Genomic DNA, 25826 nt, shown 5'->3' with positions numbered 1-25826 from the left:
TGTGATCTTGAGACCTCTAAACTCTAGAAAGGAACGTATATACCTTTGCATTTAGTGTTTCAGGGTGCTGATTCTAGGGAGCTCTCCCCTGAGTTGGCAGTTTCCGCACTGGATAGGCTGAGCACTTCACCCCGCATTTCGAGAGTCTCCTTGGGGCCAGGTGCCTCTGCTGTTTTCATTGCAACACTTAATTTGTAGGTGCTTAGTCCTTTATTAGGTTGCAAAATCAATTAATAACTTTCCACTTATACTCTGCCTTGTAAGTATAGTTCAAAATAAGCAACATGTTTTCCTTTTATTTAATTCGCACTTACTATGACTTGAGCCACAATAAAAATGATTCCTTTTGATCTTTGTGCTTCCAGTCCTTTCAACTTATTCCTACAGGAGTCTTCTCAGTCATTGTTTACCTTGTAATATTCTGTTTCCAATGCCAAGTCACCTCTGTGGTTGGTATGACGGTGGCTAGAATTGGAACACAACATTTAGGTGCATTTGCTGTTTACTGCGATGTAGTATAGGGTTTCATACTCCTCAAAATTTGGGGTTTAGTATGTCTTGCAAACTTTTATTTCAACTAGCTTGAATTTATTTTTAACTTTTGTTTTACTAAGTGAGTATTTCAGGGATTGCAGCTCTTGCAGCAGGTGCAGCATTTTTTACTGTACCTCAGATGCTACAGTAATTTAAATATTTGGATGGTCTGGAGGAAAGGCTAACAGCAAAATCATTGTTTATATTGACACAATTTGTTTTTTGAGAGATTTCCTCTCTCTTGAGGCTGTACCAACAATACTGCGGTAAATTTTATGTACAAAAAACCCCTGAGCGCTGTATCATTTTCTAGAACAGTTTTTTCGTTCTGCAGCAGTTCCTTCTCACCTGTCCAGGAGTCTGGGGTCTGCAGGTGCTCCTAAATCACTGGATTTGCATGTCTCCTTAGTTACTGTAGAACAGAGAAATATGTAACTACTCTTTGTGGTGTAAGGTAATGCTGGAGAAAAAGCTGTTTGCACTATGCCTGTCTGAATTAATTAAACACATTGGTGGAAGGAAGCAGCCAGGATGAATGTCCTGTCATATGTCATGTTATTTCTCTGCAGTCTTGTGAAAAGCATAGTCTTTTGGGCTAAGTTCTCTTCAAAGCTGTCATCTTTGTATGATTGTGTGTAGAATGCAAAGACAGTAATAAATGATCCTGTATGTTGATTTTGTTTAATAGACTTGCCATGTACAGGAGTTGGTCCTGAATTATTATTTCCTGAAATATTTTGAGTTCTGAATTAGCAACATGTTAGGAAGAGTGGCTGTGGTTTGCTTTTTAATGTGAAAGTGAATACAATCTGCTAATTTGATTTGATTTTTAATTATTTGCTTAAGTCTCAAAAATGTTTTAGAGGTGTTACAAATTCTCAGGCAGCTTCTGATATTTTATGACAGGCCATAGTATTTAAAAGAATTTCCTCTGTTTCTTCTCTTAATCTTGTGCAGAAAGTTTGTTTCTTTGTACCTGCTTTGTACCGGCTTTTGTACTATTTTCTCTTGGTTTTTTTTTTTTTTTCTTTCTGTTGAAATTGTTCACGCTCCATCTCTCTAGGATTTTGTCGTGGTTTAACCCCAGCCAGCAACTAAACACCACGCAGCCGCTCACTCACTCCCCCCCACCCAGTGGGATGGGGGAGAAAATCGGGAAAAGAAGCAAAACCCATGGGTTGAGATAAGAACGGTTTAATAGAACAGAAAAGAAGAAACTAATAATGATAACACTAATAAAATGACAGCAGTAATAATGAAAGGATTGGAATGTACAAACGATGCGCAGTGCAATTGCTCACCACCACCGACCAACACCCAGCCAGTCCCCGAGCGGCGATTCCCCGCCCCCACTTCCCCGTTCCTATACTAGATGTGACGTCACATGGTATGGAATACCCCTTTGGCCAGTTTGGGTCAGGTGCCCTGGCTGTGTCCTGTGCCAACTTCTTGTGCCCCTCCAGCTTTCTCGCTGGCTGGGCACGAGAAGCTGAAAAATCCTTGACTTTAGTCTAAACACTACTGAGCAACAACTGAAAACATCAGTGTTATCAACATTCTTCGCATACTGAACTCAAAACATAGCACTGTACCAGCTACTAGGAAGACAGTTAACTCTATCCCAGCTCTCTAAACCAGGACAGATTTCTCTATCTTATCAGCTTAATCCTTCCAGAATGCTGATTTTTGGAAGCTGTTTCAGAAACTGCTTTCCTTTCCCAGTGGTTTGACTGTGTAGTAGCCTCACCACACAGGTGCTGCATCAGGATACTGCTTAAATGTGTGTTTCGGCCCATTGCTATTCAAGAAGGATGTACATGACCCTTAGCATGGGTTTGAATACTGTTCTCACTTGCTTCCTTCGCTCTCTTCCCAATTCCTTTCTTGCACAGATATGTATGCAAGCATGTCTTCAAAGTCTAAGCGAGTTCTGTCAGTGCCTGCTCTAAATTCCTTTTTCAGGTCACTTTCTGATCTGTGTTTTATAGCATCATTTCTTTGTATTGTCCAGTGCCTCCAAGTGACAATTTTATAATTATTTCACACCATGTGCATATTTGCAGGTTCTCCGTTAGTCTCTTTTCAGGCTTTCCTCTCTCAGCAGGCTTCACGTCCCACTCCAGAACCTGACATCTATGAAATTATTTGGAATGTGGGTCATCTCATCTTAAGGTATGAAGTCAGTTTTGTAATTGCTGCTTCGCTTGGCTATGGAGTGATAGTTCTTGTCTAGAAACCATTTCTGACAGTGTGCTGGGTGAAGTGCCTGGGAGACAGCAGGCAGTTCAGCTCCTGAGGCTCTACTATTGTGACAGTACCCACCAGCAACCTCTAGTGCTGCGTGCTCTGGTGCCTGTGATCCGTTCATCATGAGCAGCCACTGAAACATCTTCCCTTCATGATTTCCAGCCCTTTCCAGCAGGATTTTAGCTATCCTTCTTAGGACCTATTGCTGCTTTGCAGGTTCATCATTTTTTAGTAGCATGGATACATTTCCTGCTTTCTGTGTGCATAGGAGGATGTAATAACAATGTTAGTATGAATAAACTGCATGCATCACAATTTTATAGGCTTGCATGTAGAGGTGTACATTTAAAAAGTTTTTCTCCCCTGCACAACAGTAGAACATGGTAGTGAGTTGCTGATGTTGTAGGGTAATTCAGAGAGAGGATGCTATCGTGGGTATCACTTTAGAGAAAAAGTGTCCCATACGTACCAGACAGTGGTAACAAGGTACATGCTGCCTCATATACTAGGTATGAGGCAGCATGCAAGTGATGCTATAAGGATTTGAGTTAATTAACGTCTGTGTAAAGTATTTATAAAACTAAACTAAATTTGCAAAATGAGTAGTATGCTTTCTCCAGCATGTAATGCAATGATACCAAGCCCAACATAATATTTCTTGTTTGGAATGTATTTGTATTTGTATTTCAGTTTGAGAAACTTGGGAGCAGAGTAACCTCTGTTGAAGGTTCAACTACTGTTGAAAGTAGAGGCTAAGTTGGAAGCATTAGTTTCAACACTTCTCCCCAACCCTGCCTTCCTTATCAGGCTCCAGTTTTGTTTGTCCATCAGTGTGCCTGGCTTGCTTGGCACAGTGACAGGCCCTGTCAGTGATGGATAGGTTTTCTATGTGGGACTCATATTGAACCCTTCTTCTAGGAGGCTGCGGTTTCTACATTATCTTTTTCTGTGGTGCTGTTTGCAGTGGAGTAAATCTGCCTAACGTTTTAGAGGACACAGAAGTTTGTTTTAGGAACAGATGAGCTTTATTAGCTAGGGAACAGTGTCTCATAAGTATCGGCATTGCGCACAGGTCGTGCATCAGTCTTCATTTGATGACTGTAGTAGGGAAGACAGTGTTTATGCCCATGTAATTTTTGGTTTAAATAGGCAAGGCAGTGGAAGAGTGAAAAAGCACAAGGAAGGTAAATGACCTGGCTAAAGCCTCACAGACAGAATTAGTGCTTGGTCTTTGATTCCCCATCCCGTGCTCTTTCCTTTGGACCACTCTTCCCATTCCTGCTGCAGTCACTGAGCAGGTTTAATCTCCAAATTAGTAAGTTCTGGGAAAACTTCCAGCTTCTCCTTTTGGCATCTTGCCTGTTCTTTCTGCTTTTCCTTCCCCTGTCATTTTTCAACCTTGCTTTCCATTTCTCTAGCTAAACCTAGATCCTGCTGGAATCTGTTAATGCTATTTTGAAATTCACCAAATGAAAACTTGCCCCTAGAGTGTGCAGAACTCACTCTGTTCATGTTGACTGCAATTTCTTCACGATCTTGTTAACTGGTTCCTTGCGCTCATTAGCTGATAGATTGCAGGATTTGGTTTAGATGTGATTTTAAACCACTAAAGGACGGGGCAAAGATGCAATCGCTGTCTATAATACAGTGTTTCCGTGCCATCCAAGGTTATGAGCTCGCAGGATTTGGGCCCTTCTGCACTTTTCCCCATTGCCAAATGCTGCTATGACTTCTGCCTGGTAGCTCCGGCTCTTCGGCTGCAGGCTTGCTCTGACTGGACCCAAGCCAGTAGATAGGAAACTGTCTTTCCAATCTTTCCAATTTCTTCCTTTCTCTGAAGGGAACACCTGAAAGCAGTGCCTAGTGTAGGGTTGCCAGGCTGCAGGTTAACGTGCCATTATGGAGCTAGGAGAGGGCCATGGCATATGCAGCTGCTGTGGTAGGATGGGGAAGCCTACTGCTTCCCACCCAAAGTGATACAGTGGCCCTAGAGAGAAGCTTGTATCACAGGGGAGCATCCTGGGGGCACAGGGATGTCATAGCTCAGGGCATCTGTTCTGCCTCAGGGGGACTTCTTGCAGGAACCGTTATGTCCAAATATCCTGGCTGCATTCTCTCAGTTTTGGAAAAGATCATTTAATTAGGCCCAGAGCTCTCCATATTGGTTAGCTCCACCACTATCACCAGCACACCACAAAAAAGAAGAGCAAAACCGCTGGTTCCTGTATGAAAAACTATGAGCATGGTGTGGATTCAGTTCATCCTGTGCTTTGGCTTTCTGCAAACCTTAAAGTGGCACTGACTCTGCTAAGGATCCTTATGCAGTGTTCACCAGAACAGATAGGGTAAAAGATGTTGAAGGAAGTTGGCTTCTGTAATTTAAGTTACTTGATGATGATTTTTAATTGCTTGCTTTCCAAAATTGCCGGCTTCTGGGAGGCATTAGTTTTATTCTGTGTCTAGGGTATGTAGGCTAAAAATAAATTATTTCTTCTGAGGAGGTGTTATTTTTAGGTTTAACACAGCAAAAGGTAGTGTGTTGAAGAAACTTCCCCATTGTGAATATTCCCCATTAATAGAATATTTTCCAACTGTGCTAGCAGTCATTAGTTTTTTCAAAATTGTTGGGCTACATCATAATTTTTAATACTAAATATTCAATTTAATATACAGTAACTGAAGAGTGTGTATTGAAATATAAATTAAATGCTATAAATGTAAAGATTCTAAACAGTTACTGTTGAGGTGTTAGAATAAGACAAAATTATTTACTTTTTAGTTCAGAGCTATGATTGATATAATTTTCCATTTATTTCTTTTTTTGTTAACTTTTGGCAGTATCTATTTTTGTTTAGCTGTCAACATAAAAAATGGAATTGCACGGTAGTGCTGTGTATTATGTTATAGCTGGCTATTAGACAAATATAAGGAAGACTATTCAGAAATGTATGGGCATACAGATTCTTATTTTTAAGGCAAACTCTTATCAGTCATTTATGATACACTCATTACTATCACAAAGCTATTAGATTAATTCCTTGGCAAGTAAGCATCATGGAATGAGATGTATTTGACTGTCTTCAAAACACGCAATGGTGGAAAGATGTTTGTACCATTGCTACTTTAATCGCATGTGGGGTAACTCCAAGGTGTACAGCTCGTGCTGAGGTTTCTGCCATCAGGGCTGGACTGTTTCTAAGATCTAACTTGTTTGAAGTTAGCTTGGGTATTTCTGCTGCAATTTGCAATGTAGATCTAGTCTCAAATATAGGGGACGGTATGATCCAAAGTGAATGTTCATTCTGGATAGAAGTACTAAGAGAGGACTAGATAGCAGAGAAAACCACTATTTTAAAGTTAACATTCTCAAATAGCGAGAAGTAAAACTACTCAAACTGAAGGGAGTGGATTTTCTATCTTATCTCTGGCTTAGAGCTCTGAGTCCCTTCTCTGTCATGCTGAGTAGGGTTGGAGGAAGACTAGGGGAGTAGCTTTTTATCACATTATAATTCCTTGTTGCTTTATCCTTTTAAATGAAAGGCAGCCAATGAGCTCCAGTATTTCTGAACAGGAGTATGACTGTACTATATAATCTTATTTTCCTGGACATCATGAATAAATAAATAATCAGCAAAGCTAATTTGCTGATGGCCTAACTGGAGCAGTCAGTAGCTAAGCGTTTAACATCTCTGTACATAAACTAGATATGCATAAAGGGAAAGAACATCTGGCTCATAAATATTCTCTTTTGGTGAGCAAATTCAATTGCAATGAAATATAACCGCAAAGGATTAGCTAAATATTTTGTTGTAGTTTTTCTGTAGCTGACTAATTGTATGTATTACCTTATTCGATTTCAAGATGAGAAGAGAGACTTTGCAGTGTTTCACACAGTTTGCAGATGTTAGGATATGGTTAGAAGCAAATTCTTTCAAAGCGCTTAAAAACCTCCACTGACTTCACAAACATTAAATTAAGGTAATATTTTAAGATGGTCTGCTTTTGGTGTGATTTGTGTAACTTCTAAGGATTTTTTTTACTATCACAGTGCTTTAAATCTCTTGTTCTTCAAAAATAATTAATTTAAAGTTCTGTGCTAATTCAAAATTCAGTTCCATTTCATTTAAAGCATTGTGTTTTACTAAATTAAGTACAGAATGATCTGTATATAAAAAGTTTTGTTAGACAAAGAAAATATTTAAGTATTCAACCACTGTTTCTTTCAATTGCAGTTCAAGCTTAATTGTTCTGATTCAGATAGAGTGATGAATTTGGGGGCAGTAAAACAGAGAGTTGGAGTACCTGATGATGCTCTATTTCAGATATTGAGAGTTTAAATTATTAAAGGCTGTGCATTAAGTGTCTGACAAAGCTAAATAGAAGCTCTTTGGGAGAATGTGTTTAAGAGAAGAACAAAAATGTTCTGCAGGAGCAAAGCAGGACAGCCAAGCATTCAACAGGTGTTTATAAATAGGATCATGCAGGTGCCCTCAGGACCGATTGCCTTCTAACACCTAATTCCTCCCTCTCTCATGCTGCAGAGCTTCCTGGTGAAAATGCAATGAGCAGACATGATCAACAGTCATTCAGCCACAGATTTGTTCTCATCTTCTTCAATTCCTTACCACTGTTAGGCTACACTGTTGCCAAATCTTACATTCTCAATTCTATTTTTATCCTTTCTAGGTTTGATTCCTTCCTCAGGGTACTGGCTGCCTCCTGCTTCAACTTCTGGCTCCTTCCTTTTTTCTTTCTCTACCTTCCCCTTTCTCCAATCCTTCTCCCCAAAGCTCTGACAAAGTGAAGTACAGGTTTCTTCCTCTCCTCAAATTATTTTGTTTCCCTATCATATCAGGTTTTTCTCCTCCTGGTACAGATCCACTTTTTGTTTTCTGTGCTCCATTTAACTCTTCTATTTTCTTACTGACACCCACAGTCTGAATTGGTATCTGTGTCATGCCTGCCCTTGTTGTTTACTTTCCTCCTTACCTCTCACTCTCCACTGACACTTTCACTGAACATCTTACTCTTTAGAATGCATTTTAATATGCTTAGTCTCTTCCATCTTCAGGGAGGAGAAAAAAAAAGCCCTTGACGTGCTAGCCAGTCTTCCTCCTTTTACCTCTAAGCTTGCTTTGTTCTTGTTATGCAGTTATTTTTCAGTCCCTTGAATTCAGTTTTTGTTTATTGCTGCTCTCCACAAAGTCTCTGATGACCTTCTTTTGAAGAAAGCTCAAAAACCAGGACTCCATCCTCATTACGGACTCACTGTTTACTTAAATGCCTCTGCTGATCTGTATATAGCTCTTCCGTTTTATAGTTAGCTTGTAAATTCTTTAGGATATGGCACTCTTTTATTTCTGTGTTTGTACAGTATTCAGCTCAATTAGTGGGTTGTTTTATGAGTAGGACTGTGAGCTACTGTGAAAGTACAAATAACTAATAAGTTTTTGATCAAAGGTTCCTTTCCCCCCACCCTCTCCCTGGATATTTGACCAGATCAAATTACGTAGGTTATTTGTGGGATTGATAATAAGTAGCATTTTAAAATGGCACAGCTAGTTATCTGCAAACGTCGTCTCACAAATTTGCATTGCGCTACAAATTTAGAGCAGAATTTTGCTTATCTTTCTCATGTGAACTGACCTACTTAAGTCAGTGGACTACTAATATTTGCCACATAGTAAGGATTTGGCTTATAATCTTGGGGAAAGCATTTGCATGCACACTAGGAATATTGTCTAGTGTTTTTGTTAAAGGCTTCCTCCTCATTCCATTCCTCCTTATGAGATCTTTTTAACTTAAAAGTGGGAAGAACAAGGTAAGCATGATCTGACCCAGATGTGACGCCTAAGAAGTTGTCTATGAACCTCTCTAATTCAAATGGTAAGAGGAGAAAATTATCTCTGGATGGGAGTTGTTATTTTGACTTCACAAAAAAATATCCACTTGGCTCCTAGAAAAAATGAAAACACCTTTAACTGCTTAAATTACACCTAACAAATAAGGGGAGGAGGCTTAAAATGATAGACCATAGAAATCACAAAGTTTTGACGGATTGAGGACAAATAAGAGGCAATGATTGGTGAGCTTATGTGGAAGGGCAGGAACGTTCTGTCAGGCACTGTAGAAATTGCAGACACCCTGGTCACAGAAATTTAGAGGTGTTTACAAAGAAAATGATTTGCAGTGTTTTTTCACAGACTGTCAGTGTGGCTTTTTTGAGACTTTACACATCATTCACATAATTTATTATCTATTTATTTTCAATAATAAATCTTCTATAGAATTCTTTTTCTTGGAAAGGAGAGAACACGTGTTCATTTTCCGTATGTTTGTAGATATAAATTATTCCTATGCATTTTTACTCGACTGTGTTCCTTGATTTTGGGGATCAAATGCCCTGCAAGGTGACATTTCTTCCAGTTTCAGCAGTCATCATAGCAATGTGAGAAAGCTGCTCAGTGTTACCTCCACAGAGGAATCCACACTCTCTAATGCTGCGTGTCTAACTTGGGTGCCTGACTGAGAAACTTAAGCATCCAACATACAAAATGGAGAAAGAGAGGTTTCTGATTCAGATACTCTTAACTGCCCTCCAGAAGCTACACTGAGTATATAGGGAGCTTAGGTTCCTAACAGAAGCATCTAGGTTATTTTTCTAAGACCAGACAGTTTGACTGTCTCCTGCACAGATGCTGAAGGGAAGTGCCTTCTTGAGCCAGACTGGTCTAACCATGGTGTTAAATAGTTGAGTATAAACTTGCTGTTTGTTGTACTCTTTGCCACCGACTTCAGCGAAGTTGGATGTTATGTGCAGTGTGTATTGCTCAGAGACCCTTTTGTCTTTGGAAGAACAAATCCAAGATGATGTAACAATGTGGCAGAGAAGGGCAAAATAATCCAGCTCCATCGCATAGATTAGGGTCATTTTATACAAAATAAATATCAGTATTTGCAAGGCCTCCTTTCTCATTTCAATCAAATTCTAGGTGTATTTTCTCATTCATTATGTTTACAGGCTCTCACAGTTACTTTCTGAACTGTAGCTAGTATTGTCATCAAGTATTTATGCTGTACTTGCTTCCAATAAACAGGTAGAATGTTCAGAATAGTAGACTTTGGGATGGTCTGCCCAAAGCTGCTGGCAGGGCTGGATCCTTGTTTTGGGATACCACTTTGTACCTAAGACTTCAGCTATGTACCAGGCCATGCATATCCATAAAGAAAATGTTGCCAATCGTGAGGCGGCAGCAGGTCCTGGTTTGTTTGGTGTTGCTGCTGGCATGCTTACCCTCTAAACTGAGAAAGAGAATGGGTTTTGTGCACAGCCTCGAAAAGTGGATGGTACCAGTGTGTAAGCAGACAGGATATCCTGAAGTTGAAAGGATTTGGTACGTGAACAAGCATGGGCAAAGGCAGCAAATGAATGAAGACAGGGCAGGCAGTGAGAGCTGCCGATACCACCACAGTATTGACTGATGCTCTCAGTGCAGAAATAACATTTCTAGGATCGTCACCTACAAAAGCTGCATATAAATAAAATGTGTTCTATACAGGTGCAAGTATTGAATAACTTATTCTACTTTCCCACCTTCTCAAATGTGAAGATTTTATAGTATTCACTTTTGCCAGGTTGAAGATGGTTCTGTTTTATTTTGCTTTATCAGTGAGAAGGGGAAGAAGGTCATTGCGCTGCTAGTCTTCTTTCTCTCACAATCTTACTTCATCCTGAAATTAGATGTTTATCCCTGGGTAGGTTTTTACATAGTTCTCTATTTTTTCCAGAGTCACATGCCTGTTTTACAGTAATAGCAGGGTACTTGAATTTACCTTCAAGAACCGTATGTCCTAGCTTCATTAAAAAGAAACACCAACAAAACAAAAAAACTGTGCAAGATTTATGCAGGATTACACAAAGTGCTGTAGTAATGCTGACAAGTGAATTGTATTTTTTGTGTTCAATTCCAGGGCCTAAACCACAGGACTGTCCTTCTCTCCTCTAAATTGGTTTTGTGATTGTGTACTCCCTTTTCATGCTGTAGTGGTGGTTTTGGTACACAGCCATTTGTTTTGTATTCAAATGTCTAAACTTCAGTGGTGCTTATACCTTTTCAGAATATGCGCTTTCTGCAGCAAACAGTTCATGGTTTCATGAACAGATACTGAAAGCTTAAGGAAACTGCTTGTTCAGTTGAAAGAATTTTGCTGTAATATAAGCCGTTAAACACTTGGACTAAAGAACAAGCCTTATTTTGTAATGCAAGTGAGTAATTTTCCTCTTCTACTTTTTTTCCTGTTTCTGAGTGTAGATTTCAACATTGCTTTCCCAAGGTGATGGGATAATGCAGTGAATGAAAGTAGCAGGTTTAACAAAACCCCGTGACCTGCAAACGTTCCCTTTGTCCAGCTTTCCTTTCCTGTACAGGGAAGCCACAGAGATTGTTTCCTGGCCCTCATTTTTTCCAGACTTTGTAATTTGTCTTTTATCTACAAAACTGGGGGGGGGGGTGGGGGGTGTAAATAACAGTTATTTTATCTTACTTGTTCCGAATGGTTGCCTTCCCTCTAACGATTCCATTTGCACAGGCAGATACTTGGCAATTTCAGTAGTATTTATACAGGCTGACATCGAACGACTGTTGCTTTCGCTGCGTATGACAGTATCAACTAGCACAAAATCGTGGCTACGCGTTAGCGTGCAGTACGTGTCGATGCAAACCCATTTAAGCAACTCGAAGTTTTTTCTCCCTCGTCCCCTCCCTGAATTTTCTTCGTTGCCCGTCTTACCAGCAGAAGAGCTAAAATAATTACCTGCAGCCTCATTTTTCACTTTACTACATGCAGATCCTGTGCGGTTGGGCAGCGAGCGGCTGACTGGGAGGGGCCTGCTCTGATGCAGCACAGGCATATGACAGCAGTAGCAGCAACAGCAACCGGAGCCCGTCGCCGGGCGGGTTTTGCTGCAGTACGCTGATTGCCACTTCACAGCATCCAGCAAGATCCCCAGCAGCAGGCACTTGGAGGAGACTCTGCGTGGGCACTTGTTTAAGGAGTACCTGACTAAACAATTGGGTTATTCTTTAACTGCGGGAGAAGTGCCTGTATTCCCTCCACGCAAGCTCCCTACTGGCTTTCTGCATTCATAATTTATCGGAGCCGTTTCTCCCTCCGTCTTTCTCCCATTACTTCTTTTTCTTTCTTTTTTTTTCTTTTTTTTTTCCGATCGTTATTCGCCCCCCCACCCCCCTCCCACCCCCAAATCTGTGCTGCATCACTAGCTCTCATTATGCTGTGCTCAGTAGCCCAGTGTGTTCTCCGCCTCTGCTAGGCAGTGGCAGCATGGATGGTGCTCTTGTGACGACCTCTGCTGATGCTATCAGTCCACTGCGGATAGGCATGCTGAGTAATCCTGCTGTAAATGGGCGAGGACACGGACACACGAAAAATTAACCACAGCTTTCTTCGAGACCACAACTATGTGACTGAAGGTAACATAAATACTGTCATTATTCTCTTCTTGCGTTGCATATTCTATGCCAGGAGTGCACTGTCATGTTTGGAGATGTAGGCTGTTCCTTTTCTTCTTTTTTTTTTTTTTTTTTTTTTTTAAAACAGGGAGACTTTCAAGGCGTTTTTCTCTGTGATATAGCAACAGAATCTGTTTGAATTTGTTAAATCCCAAAGGCATTATGTCATGCTACAGCAGTATATGAAACTATATGGGCTGAAGAAGGTCTTGCATTGTGCTGAGTTTCTGCTAGTGAGGTGTGCAGCACCTGGCATTGAATGCACAGTAGCTGCAATGTGGAAGATTGGAAGCAGTTGATTACTTAAAAAAAGATGAAAGATTTGAGAGTGCTAAAGTGAGAGAAATAATCTGTAAAGTTACCTGTTTGCTGGTGTAATAAAGGTTATGCATCTCATTTTGGTAATTATAGCCTGAGCATCACAGACATTGCTGAGTTGATTGTTCCCCAGAGAACCGTATATGTTTAGAAGGGATATGTAAGCATCATCATTTGAAATACTGCTGCCTTCTTTCCATCCTCTGTGTATGTGCAAGGTACATGAGAAAAGAAAATGTACCTTCATTTTAAATCATTCAGTGGCTGGTAGCTTATTACATAAAAAGGAATTTTTCTGCAGGTGACACACATTAAATGCTGAGAGAATTACCTTGAGACCAGTGAAATGGTTGGGTCAGGTACCGATCCATATTTCCTTGCCAGAAAGTTGGTCTAAGAGCAGGCCATTTTAAGATTGATTGATTGATTGAACAGGAGAAATGTATTTGTAGGTGTTTGACTTTGCAAATATATTTGTGTGTGCAGAGTTTTAACAGCACTTTCCAGCAGCAGAAACAGTACTTCAGTGTAGGCTTATATAATATGAACATACTTAACATCAGGGTCAACCAATACTACTTGAGACTCAGTCTCCAGATTCTGTCGTCATTTGGTCAATGCTCAGTCACTTAATACTCCCATGCTGCATCCTGAAATGTGATCAGCTGATGCTTTCTCGATTATTGATGATTTGCATTTTTTTAGAATGTGGAAAACAGCAGGATGATTTTGCCATACTGGGAACACAAAGCAGATTTTTCAGAAGAAAAATTAAAAATGCTGTGTACTGTAACTGTTACCACTGGCTGGCGTAATTGTTTGCTAATCTTGCCTCTAGGAGATTCTTTGCATTCTGGTTCATGTTTCAGTGCATTTTTTAATTTGTTTTGAATTTTTGGTTAATGCTTTTTGTCTGAATGATGATTTATGTTTTGAGGTGTAGTCACCTGTAATAACATTTGAAGAAACTTTGTCTTAAATTTATAAATTTATGCCTTAGATTCTGCAAAACGAACAATATAATTACTGCAGTGTACTTGCTACATGTTGAGATTCAGATGTATATTTAATGGGCATGTGCAGCTATGTTAAAATTTGGACTTTCAAGTCTGTCAGTTTTGTAATCTGAGGAAAAGAAGCCCTTGTGGATTTTGCAAATCAATATTCTGTTTTTTATGTTATGGGTGTTTTAAAAATCAGATGGAGATTTTTAGTATTTTTGGGGACACTGCTGATGCAAGTGTTAGATTTTCTCTGTTTTATCTTCACTTGATATTTTGATCAGAAGGACTGGATGTTCTTCTGTGATTGCCCACGGAGTGGCTTGTCTGAAATGGGTCAAAATATACCTGGAATATCAATGTTGGCCTGTATTTTATTTTCCCTGTGATCAGAAGTTGTCATGAAATATGCTGACATCTGATTTTGAGGTAGATGAAGTATGGGAAACCTTCAGTAGCAAAGTGTTAGTTCTTCAGCTCTGACTAGTGTAATGTTTTTGGGAATGCTCAGTTGGTCAGCTGTAATAAAATTCTTCATATCTGTTACACCTGACATTGCCACGCCTTTTAAAAGACCATGAAAATCATGAGGGAATGGATTTATCTGTGAAATTTTTCCAGGGACACCTTCAGCTCAAAGAGGACCATCACAAGTTTTCATTTCTCCTTGATTTACTTTGTTTAAAATGCATAATGAATATATAAGTTAAACCGGTGCTTAAAATGTTTTGTTTGTTCTGTTTTGTTCCCTTTTTTTTTTTTTTAAATTTTGTGTAAAGATTTGGCTTCATGAAACAACCTTTAACACTTCTTATCTGTAAAGGCCTGAAGTCCTTTCACAGTCCTTGCATTTGGCCCTATGATATGTTAGTGCTGCATGTATGATAGTAACATACATATGGAAATGCAGTTGCAGGCAGTAATGTGTTACTTTGTTATATTGGAAAATAATTTCATTGGGGCCAAACCCAAGTCTTTTTTGGGGGGGGGGTGTCTTTGGCCTTGGTAATCCACTATTTAAAACAAAGAAATACTTTATATTGTATCCAGTGTATAGAGAAGTTACTGATTCATTGTTGTCTGTGAATAAATACAACTTTATCTTCTTTTTTCAGAGTTTTAAAATCTTGGTAAGGGATGTCCTCTGTCCTTGCTGCTTCATGCAGTAGACTAAAGTAATTTACAAAAGGAGGTATTTCTGACCTTTATATGCACTTTTTTCTCTCTGTGTCCTGAGGAAAGTAAAGCCAACAATGATCAAGAAGATGGGGGTTAACTGTAGTATTGCTTTAGTTCTCTTCCTCTTTTACTTCTTCAGTGATTTAAAAAAAAACCCAGACAAACCCCCAACCCCCCAAAAAATCAGATGACATATGAATTCACAGGGTATAGGAAAACTGTGAGCCAAATCTGATTTGCTCTGCTCTCGCTAGTGGACCGAGAGTGTTCCTAATGAAACTGCTTGCTTGAGCAAAGTTGAATTTAATCTCTTTGATAGGTCATTATTTTGTAACATTGGGGTTATCTGTATCAAACATGACTTTACCTTGACTATGGAAAATGGAATTGGTTTTTAAATCTCAAAAATGTCTTGATTTGATGGTTGATGCTTTACTGTTGACGTTATACTGTTTCTGGTAATAGGTGTTAGAGACACATATGACAACAGTGACTACCTGGACTTGTTTCTCCTGTTACATATGCATATCTGCAATAAAACCAATGCAATAAAACAAGCAGGACTTGAATAATTTTGTCATTGTAAGTCTTAAAAGTATGTTATAGTTGTACAATGGAAAAAGGCAATTTAATTCCAGCAGCAATATACAGTAAGTTTTTCAACAATCACTTTCAAAAGTGGTTTTCGAAGGAAACTGCTTTAATTGGAGTTGTTTGTATGGGGAAAACAGAAAAGACCTGACAAGACTTGTAAAGAAAGGGAGGAGAAAGACCTGAGGCCTAGAAAATGTGACCTGTGAGGAAAGATTGAACTTTTTTATGTGAAAGTGGTGAAACACAGGGATATATTGCCTAGGGAGCTTGTGTAGTTTCTATTACTGAAGTTTTTAAAAGCAGGTGACATAGATGTCTGTAAGAAATGACATGGGGATAGCTGAGCCTCCCGTGGGGCAGAGGGATGGGCTAGATGACCTCTGAGATCTGTTCAGGCTTGTGATTCATTGCCGAGCTGTGTTTTATCTTTATTGCCTTTTGCAACCCTGCTGTGGGAACCAGCTGCCCAGGAGGCGTTGGGTCAGTAAAATGTTTTATTTCCACAACACCTTCAGAAGAACTGAGAAGAGAGGAGAGGCACGGTGTAACATGGGAAAGAAGGTGGGCTGGACGGGAGAAACGTGAGCCTTTGTTACTTACAGGCTAAGTCTGTTAGGGGAGATGGCAAGAAAATTGTGGACAGTGAGTTGGGGGAAGAGATAAAGGAGGGAAAAGGCTTGTGTGCTTTTGGGGGCAGAGAATGTCCTTCAGTCTGGGAGTTCCCTTGACGTTACCTGTGCTTAAGATTAACGCTAAAACTGACAGGACTGCTGATGTGCTTTGCTGTCTCAGGACCTTGGGATTAGCCACGCAGGATCTGATTCAGAACAGTGAATTGTGTGGTATGGTTGCTATATTCCTGGCAGGGGCGGGCAAAAAGTTGTGGGAAACAACGGTACTGCTCCTTTGATCAACTGCACTGTTAATTCAGTTACTGTGTATTTTACAGATTTAATGACTGACAGAGAAATAATGAACAAAATTCACTATTCTTACCAAACTGTTTTAAAGGATGTGATTTACCTCCATGATCTCAAATTTATCCGGAGAAATGCTTCTGTGTTGGCGAAGACGTTCTGCAAATCGTATGCAGACAAGTCTAGCGTATCGATTCATCCCTGCCTCTTTATGGATTATCCCTGTTTTGGGAAGAAATGATAAGTTGCTTATACTCTCAGTTTCCAGAGAGAGTCAGGTTCCTCCCTTGGTCTAGGCCTGCAAATTCAAGTGAAGCCAGTGAAGTTGCACAGGTGCAGAAGCTGACCTTCACTATCTAGTCATTTATATGGCCGAATGGTGCAGATTGGTTCCATATGGCTTAATTTCTATTAAAAAGTTAATCATGTTAATGGTGTATTAACCTACTCACATGTGATATTTGAAGAATAATGAGAATTACCAGTGTAGTGTAAAACATATTGAATCATAACCATGTGAAACGTTTATTATAGAGGATGAAAAAAGACTTTTTTTTTTCCTAATGATTTTAAAAGAAAATCCCCTGCAGATAATGAACACAGATTTTGGGGGCTTTTTTCCCCTTAACTAAAATTAGTATCTCTGTTCTTTATTAATCAAAGTTAAGGGAAATTATCCATTTTAATCTGCCAGGAATAAATTTAGTTATGAACTTGTCTTTCATAAACATCTCAAATATAATTTGAATAAGAGCTGACTACCTGAGAATATTGGATGAATATAGCGAACAGGTCCTGCTCTACTGGCTCAGGCTCACCATCAATCCAGTCTGTTCACTTACTTCTGAGAATGGCTGGTAACAAGGTTATTAAGAAAAGTGCAGGAGGTAACTCTTCCTCTCTTAACCTCTAGCAATGCAGGATTTATGTTGTGAATATTGATGATTTTTATCTTTTTACAAAACTCATTTAGAAACAGTTTTAGAATGACCCTAGAAATTATTGCTCATTCTTATTCTAGTCACTTGCGTTAGTTATTTTTTTCCTCAAGTCAAGTATGAACAGAGGTAAACCTTGTTAAAGCATAACTTTGCCCCTTGTTAAACAGGATATAGTTATGCCTTTTTGTGCATGGATTTGGTTCTTCTTTCATTCACAATGCTATTCAGATGAATGTTGTGGGTAGCCTTGAAGATTTGGATTAATAAGGTTTATTCCATCCAAGTGACGTTGCTGACTTTGTAATCTTTATTCATGCAGCTTAGTTGGGAGAAGCCATGGAGGCAGGGTTAGAGCACAGCTGTCGCACTGGCTTGCACTGAAGCCCGAAACATTTGCTCACCCACTCAAACCTGCATCTGGATGTGTGGTTCAGCATGCAGAAAAATCAAACACTGGTACTACCCAAAGCTTGGATCTGCATAGCACAGATTTAAGGCAACGTCCAGTATGGGCAACATGGGGCAGCAATTCATTCAGACAAGCCTGGAAAAAGCAATATAGATTTAGCCAAAGTGAATTACACTGTCAGCAGTGCTTGTCACTATACAGTACCAGCTACACATTCGAAGTACTCCATAGATACAATTTTCATGCTACTTCTGTTATGCACTCATAATATCATCCTCTCTATTTTACTTGCTAAATCTGCTTTCTGAAGAAATCGTAATCAGGAGTAGGATTAGGACAGTTGACCCTAGACTGGGACCTTGGAGTTCCTTAATTTTCTGTTCCCAGCATTCCCAGAGAGCAGGGACATGCTAGTGTTAACTTGTTACTGCCTCCTGAAAAGACCTGCCTCTTCAATGAAGGTGTTTGTTTAAATACTGACTGTTACATCCTCCTAAGAGAGCACTTCAAGCCACTCTGAGCTGCAGGACATGCTTAAAAGGCATGGAGTTAACTTGGTTTGGATCTCCATTTAATGTCATGCCTCCACGTGACAATTATTCACCAGTGTCACATATACCTGGTAAAATGTTACCAAGTGTGACTAAACTGGGTTGCAATCTTCCCCATTTGCAAAGGCATAAATCTCTAATGCTGGAGCGCTGGTTTTGTTGGTTTGCCCTCAGGGACCAATGGTAACCTTGGCTCTCTTTGCATGCATATATAATTGACAGATGATCTCCCACTCGGTAACTAAATAATAACTATATATAGTTGCTGTGTAGTGTTAGAGGTCCTGGAGAAATAAGATGTATTAACAAAAGAAAACTGTCTAGAATATTAGCTACATGATAAACAGGCCAAGCTGCTTCCATGACAGCAAGTACGCAGAGCTGCAAAAGAACCTGACTGTAGCAATCTGGGGCTTTTCTCAGGTGCCAGCAGTGTCTGAGTGGCAGCAAAAGACCAGTTAGCTTCAGCAATTTAGCCTGTATACAGTTTATTCATATGTATACTATGATATATAGACAAATATGGACTAGAAACATTATAAATAGAAATGTTTTTAGTATATTTAACTATATAAATACTACATGCAATAGATTTAGCTACATATAAACCTTAAAAATGGAAGTTCAGGAGGTCAACAGTACAGTGTGTGTGTAAGATAAAATGCACATGTAAAATGTGATCTATGCAAGCTCTCTCTCTGTGCCAGATTTCCTTCTAATTGAAACTGACAATTCAAAAGCATTGAGTAATGTAAAACTAAACAACACCATGCAGGTAGATTCAGTGTCATTGTTCACCGCAGGAGCAGTTTATTTAGCATACTCATCATTATGGAAAAAACCCTGTACTTTGCAATATATTTTGTTTTCTACATAGACCTCAGACATTTCAGCAATGTATCATATATTTACATTGTGAGTTTAGAGAATAATAGATGTGGTTCTTACATCAGTTTAAAATGTGAAACACGATACAATAACACTGAATATTTTATAATAGAAAAAGGACTGAGTATCTTTTATTATAGCCATAAAAAGGTAATCAATCATTACTGCTTATGTTGTGTTACTACATCGTTAGTAGTTTCTTTGAGACTAGTAGTCTCAAAGATCTTCCTTCCACAGTTTATTTCATCCACCGTAGTAAGGCTTTGTATAGAGGAGTATATGCTAAGAGAAGGGAAGGTATTTGCTGGCTAGTGTCAGTGTAGTTGTTTTGGCCAGGGAAAAGATGGTAGAGTAGGTAACTATCTCAGAAAATTAGAGGAAGTTATTATGGAGATTTTTTTGTTTTTTAAACAAGAAAGGGTTTTAAACGCACTTCTAGCCATATTGAGGCACTTGGCCAACTATTTATGTAGTTCTTAGGTTAACGCTAAGCTTGCCTTTAATAATGAATGTGGTCTATATTACTGGTTCCTGGTGAAAGTTCCCCAACTCTTTACCAAGAACAAAAAAACCCACTAGCAAAGCAGCCTTATATATGGTAAGAGTTCCTTTTCTCAGGAATGTTTCTTTGCTGAAAAACTATTGTACCTGTTATTTTTATTGCCTAAATGCAAATGAGAGCAAACTGTATTTTGCCAGTGCAAATACAAGTAATAAAAATGTACATTAAGAAACTGAATTCCAAATAAAGTCTTTCAGCACAACACATCATGCAGTTCAGTGACTTTTGTGAATTATTAATATGACAGGGGTTTGGGATCTGTATTGTTAAATATAGCAGTGCTTTTTCTTTCATATTTACCAATTCATCTGTTTAAAAAAGACAAGAGAAAGATGGAAACATCTATGTGTAATATAATGACATTTGTGTGTGTTTTACTTAGGAGCAGATTACAGAAGAAAGTAAAGGACTGAGAGTTGGTTTATTATCCTCTAATTCCAGTTCAAGTCAAGTCTGAATAGAACTTAATTAATTGTCACCTTAATTCTTCTTGTTTGTAATGATTTTGTTGTTCATGTGACACAGGCGTTGCAAGTAGTCCATGACTGTGCAAATAACATCATTTGCATAAATTCTGAGGTTAATGCTGCCCTGTGATAGTACTGATTGCATTAAAGGCAGCCATAACATGCTCTGCTTGTTGGGCCAGTTTCTAGTGAAAAATAAAGACCATCAGTGTTCATTTAAAAATAAGTGATTGCTTATTTTCTTATCTTTGTATTTAATTTTTATTTCTCTCTAATCTAAGACTTTAAATGAATATTTCATGTAGAATAAAAGTAGTTCTTAAACAGTGAGCTGGTCACCAATTTTCAGTAATTTATTTCTAAACTTTTATCCAGTCAATGCAACCTTACTTTCTATTAACTTTGGGAGGTTTCAATTTATGATAGAACTTGGCACAAGGTCTTTAATAAATCTTTCCAGGGTTTTCAGATTTATAGCTGTAAATCAGACTCTGTCTGTCATTATTTCATAAATAATTTCTGTTAGAATGTCTTTATTTCCACATCGTGATATGATAAAAAGAAAAATTAAACTAATAAATTTGGTAAAAATAATGAATTAGTAAAATTCACCCAATAGGCACAGTGGACTGCTAAGCGCAGGGCAACATTGGCTGCCAAGGTAGCACACAAGACTGTTATGCTACATGTTAATTTTGACACCCTGCTTGATTTGACATCTTCCATTTCTGCATGCAGATCTGTGATACGGGAATAAGCAGTACAAGATGAAGTCAGGTGTGTATTCTGTAGTCTTCTTTTGAATGGAAGATTTAGGTCAAGTATATTCTCTTTAAACAGCAGTGAAGCTCAAAGCAGAATTCACATATGCGGTGTCTTTGCAATAGTTAGCTGTGACTTATTATGTGTCTTACAGAAATTCCTAGAACACCTGATGCTAAGAGTCAAGTAATGGTCATACGGATGGTGGTGCTTCTCATTGCTCGGGTGCACTATGAATATGATTTGGTGCATGTTGTGTGCACTCGTGCTTTTGTATGTATGTTACACTCACAGAAGTTTTGTGGATGACTGCTACTACATGTTTTCTGGTGTGTCTGTATTCCTTCCAGTTGCTGTGCTTGAAATGTGAATCTAGAAGTATTAGTATGGCTATGTAGAAGTTTCAGCATTGGGAGATGGGACAGTAAGAGCTTGTATGTAGGGCGCTTTATGTCTTTCAAGTCCCATATAATTCACAGACTATTTTGGTCTATGTATGTCAGTGTTTGCTGAATGGGGCAGTGAGACTCGGTCATGACTGGAGCAAAGCTTTCCTTGTACCATGGGTATGAGAAGCAGTGTCCCTCCATTTCTGATCTTCCCCAGTGGTGGCGATGAGCTGCAGTTTTCTGAAAAATGGATTACTTGGACATGGATTTTATTTTCCAGGGTTAGGTATGTACTTAATTGTTAGATTCAACATTTCTGTGCTTCCAATTGCAGTTCAGGAAAATGGATCATATAAGGTAGAGGCCTTTTGTGATACTGTGTAAATGTTAAAAGGTGCTAGATTAAGAACAAGTAAGTTGCATCCATTAGCAGTAATGATATTGCAAAACAACTAATTATATTAAACATTAAGATTGACTACCTGCAAGAATTTACACTATGTCCAAGTGAAAGATTTTAGTTGCTTAAACTTTGAACTGTCCTGCTGAAATGACTGCAGAGCGTGATTTGTATGGAGTATAAACAAATAGTTTTTTGTTGTGTTGATCTTTTCCAGTTTTTTGGTTAGGTTGAAATACTGAGAATGTTTCTTTTGCTTTTTCATGCCTTCAAATTAATTTCAAGGTATTTTAAATTTGGGGTTTGGTTTGAAACTGCTTGTGGATGCGGTTCTTGGCAGCAAATAATCTGTTCTCCAGAGGAAGCTGTAGCCTCGGCTGCCCACCTTCCTTCTCTGCTACTGTTGGAGCCTGTCCCGTCACAGGGGGAGTATCAGCAGAGAGGAGACCAGAGTGAAAGTGGTACTGGTTAGCCCACCAACCTAAGAGTCCAGCTTGTTCAGAAAATGCCATCAAACTTGTCCTGTTTCTAGTCCCTTGCTATTTGTCCCTTGCTAGCAGAGAGGGAAATACCAGACCTGCCTGCTCCTGAGAGCACAGGTTGCCCTGAGCAGTGCTGACTTCCACAGGTGCCGAGTTGCTGTCTGTTGTCAGGGTCCCATTGCTGCTCCATGCAAACTGTTAAATGTGCACCAGAAGAAGCATTAATGTTTTGGTCAGTGTTGCAAAAAATAGCATAGTAGTGATACTTACTGTAATGCTTCTTCAAAACAACCTTTTATAAGGCTGTTGTAATATTTATGCACAGTAGAAGGCAAGGGGGAAATACAAGCTATAAGTATATTGGAAAAATGTTTGACAGTTATCCTGGATATACCTGGGAAATGGTAGTGATAGCAGTAATGTTAAATCTGAAAGCGGAAAGCTTTGATGCTTCTGCACTATAAATAATTACTAACAAAGGTGATTGCCAATGCGAAGAATTGTTTGCAGAGGGATTAATTTCTGATTGTTAAGTGTAAGTATATTTAGACAGAAAACGATTTTTGTTCCTGAAAGCCAAGAAGTTGGTGTAAATTGGAGGAATTAGTGCTTCGGACTCCACAGAGCAAACACCAGCCTGGTTATTACAGATGAGACTTGACAGATGTAGTTATATTGAGGTTAGCACAGGAAGCTATTCCTTTATTTTACATTTTAATGACTGAATTCAGCCGTTATGGCTGGCATATTATTGTTAGCAATTGACTTTACACAGTTTTCTTTAAAAAATATACAGTTTGGCAGTTTCCTCTCCTGAAATGTTGCAAGTATTTCTAAGCTCTTAATGTCCCTCTTTCTAGGTCAGCTCTGATCCAGAAATCTCCATTCATAAATTGGTTTGTGCTCATGGATCTTCATTGTCCAAGACAGTAATGCATCCAGTAATTCCAAACACTTTTGAAATTTTAAGGCTAAGTAGAAAACCTTATCTGAATTTTGCCAGGATTTAAAATGTAAATTTCTATGTTAAAAATACTTTTAACTTTAGAGCTACCACTAGCCATTTTGACTGTCTTTAAATCTGATTTTTCTGACATATTCATCTGTCAGCTACCATTTCTAAAATGTTGTTTCTTTCTGCAGCTTGACAGATTTAGAATAACTTAGAAGAGCATACTAGTTCTGCAGTTTTACATTCTTTGAAAGACTGTATCATAGGTTAATGGGGTCAGTATTTGAATTAACAAGTTGTTAACTGAAGATGCCTAAAATACATGCTCTATCACAATAATCAAATCCAAATAATTGAGCTTGAGGAGGAATAAAGGGACATATCAGAGCCTGCTTTCAAAACTGAACAATGAAAGTGGTCCTGTTCTTTGCCTTTTGCAATGCAGTCCAGAAATTGTGACTCCAAAATCTGAGATTTTCTTGTGTAAGTGAAACCCTGTAAGAGTTTGCAAGCACGATCTATTAGTTAAATAGTCCTAATATCTACATCCAAAATCAATAAAAGGTAGCTAGATAAGATTTGACTACATGTGACAACAAGAGATACCTAAACATTTTAACAAGGACCTGCCATCATGGGAGAAACCTGCCACTAGAAGAGGTGCAACACAGTTCTAGCAAACTTGAGCACAGTTGTTTCACCTAAAAATAGTAACTCCACCAGTTTGCTCATCCTGGACAAGGAATTTGGGGAAGTCTTGTGCTTTAGCTTGTCAGTGGTGGTTCTCATGCATTTATGTAAAGAGTCATTGTTTTTTATGTTCCTTTTTCTGTGAGAAACCTTCTGCTGGCACACAGGAAGATTTCTCTTTAAGTGTTTTCATTTTGTTTTTCAAAAACTGCTTTTACTGATGGAAGGATGAACAGAGTTTATTGACAGAGTGCAACAGTAGCACGTGGGGCAGAAACAGAGATGAGGCAAAGCACCTGTTCATCCTAATAACTCTTAAAAGCAATAACCCAACAGTTCCCTGAAGCTTCTATCCAATTTGGAATCCCCAGAGCTCCTGGGGCTACCCAGATCATATCCGTGGACGGTCCATTTCTTCTTTTGAAGTGAGCCGCTTTAAAAACTGTCCACTTTTGATGTTGTGTTTCTGTAAAATAACTGATTGTTCTGAGGCCAACTTGTTCCTGCAATTCTGTGAGAAAGTCAGTGAAGACATGGTCTGGCCTCCCCCTCTGTATAAAAAGAGAGGAGGAGAAAATGATTTCGAAAGTTTTTATTAGCTTATGTTTCAGAAAGGAGAGATTTTCTGCATTGCAGACAAACTAAACACAGAAGTTAATGTTAAAACAGAAATGCTCTGGAAGTCCAGTAAATACGTGGATAAGCGTGCAGATTCTGTGCTCCATTTGCTGCTCCTTTCCTGCTTGCAGTGTATCACGGTGGTGGTGAGTACACCAGCCTCTCAATGCCCCCCTGAATTGCTGCTGCTACCAGCCCAGCTACAACATTGGAAACATAACAATCACATTTTTTACCCTTAATACTACTTGTAAAGATTAAGTCTTTAATAAAGTTACAAAAAAGCAGGGTTAAATAACAAGCTCTGTGCTGCCATGGTTGGTCTATTAGCAGCAGTCAAGCCTACCAGGGTCTTCAGCTAGTTTAAAGCTATCTAGGTCTGTCTGTACCCTATATCATCTTTCCAAGTTTTTCTTCTGTCACTGTTTCTAATTGAGGTGAATGTCATCATACCAGTGTTTTTGGAAAGTCTCAGTTTACCATCATAAATACTCCTGCCTATATTGTATATTTACCACAATAAATGTGTTCTAAGACATGAGCTATAGTTTCTCTGTGTTTGATATGTTTTAACTCACAGATAGCTGCTGTTTTCCAGAATATGAATCTCAGATCCAGTGACGTACCACACTTGAAGAGGAGGAAGGAGGATATGCTGGTCAGCTCTTATAGATCAAAATTTGGGCTGAATCTAAAATACATCTGTTCTTCTAGGTGTCTGACATGTGGTCAAGACTGGAAATTATGTGAGAGTAAGGATATTTTGGGACTAAATATTTCACAAGAAAAATTTACATTTTCCCCTGGTTCACACAGCCTTCTACCCAGGCAACAGATACTTTCTTAAACCTAATGGTCTGCCTTTAAGTCCCCTTTCATGTCCTTCTGGTATGTGTCTTCATGCTGCTAAAGTTCCTTTGATCTTCTTTTGGCCACTTTCCAGACTATCTTTTAATTCCTTTTGTGAAATTTCCATACCAGCTTTAATTCCTGCCAGAAGGCAACTGTTCCATCTCTGTTCAAGCAGGGCCCCAAAGCTTTAAATTTTCAACATGTCTCTCTCTGGAAGTAATACTCCCTGCTCAGACTTTGGAGAAGTCAGGAATATATGTAGATCGAAGCAGTGCTGGGGAGATAAATAAGGAGATGGAAATATAGTCATTCCTTCCTTGACTAAATTGTTCTCTTTCCATTTGCTGCTTGACTTGATTGTAGTGATACTTGGCTTTTATCTGCAGTACTTGCTACTCTTGAAGCTCCAGAAATCTTTATTAAAAAAAGTGGAAATCCAGCCAAAACCGTAACTCATTTAGCACACTCTGCCAAATTCTTTCTGCTCTCTGTGCTTATATCCATTGAATCTTGTGAGTGCAAGACCTGGGATTGCCACTCAGT

General features: G+C 38.9%; 1 protein-coding gene across 8 annotated transcripts in view; it reads left to right on the top strand.

The window, feature by feature from the left end:
* PPP2R2C (protein phosphatase 2 regulatory subunit Bgamma) overlaps positions 1–25826 on the top strand; it is a 203295-nt gene that overhangs the window by 47700 nt on the left and 129769 nt on the right. For 2 of the 8 annotated variants that reach the window (XM_052780530.1, XM_052780527.1), the window contains exon 1: positions 11686–12272. The exons of 3 other annotated variants lie outside the window; for them this stretch is intronic. Coding sequence is in view for 2 of the 5 variants with exons in the window: in XM_052780533.1 (XP_052636493.1) it covers positions 12203–12272 (70 nt within the window). In the remaining 3 variants the exon portion in view is untranslated. Of the gene's footprint in view, positions 1–11684; positions 12273–25826 lie in introns of those variants that run through there. 3 more of the 8 variants (XM_052780526.1, XM_052780531.1, XM_052780533.1) reach the window with 2 other exon arrangements.

Source organism: Harpia harpyja, chromosome 2 (assembly GCF_026419915.1).
Source record: "Harpia harpyja isolate bHarHar1 chromosome 2, bHarHar1 primary haplotype, whole genome shotgun sequence".
In the NCBI taxonomy this organism is placed as follows: Eukaryota; Metazoa; Chordata; class Aves; order Accipitriformes; family Accipitridae; genus Harpia; species Harpia harpyja.
The sequence above is the reverse complement of the archived record's forward strand: the minus strand, read 5'-3'. Positions and strand labels throughout refer to the sequence as shown.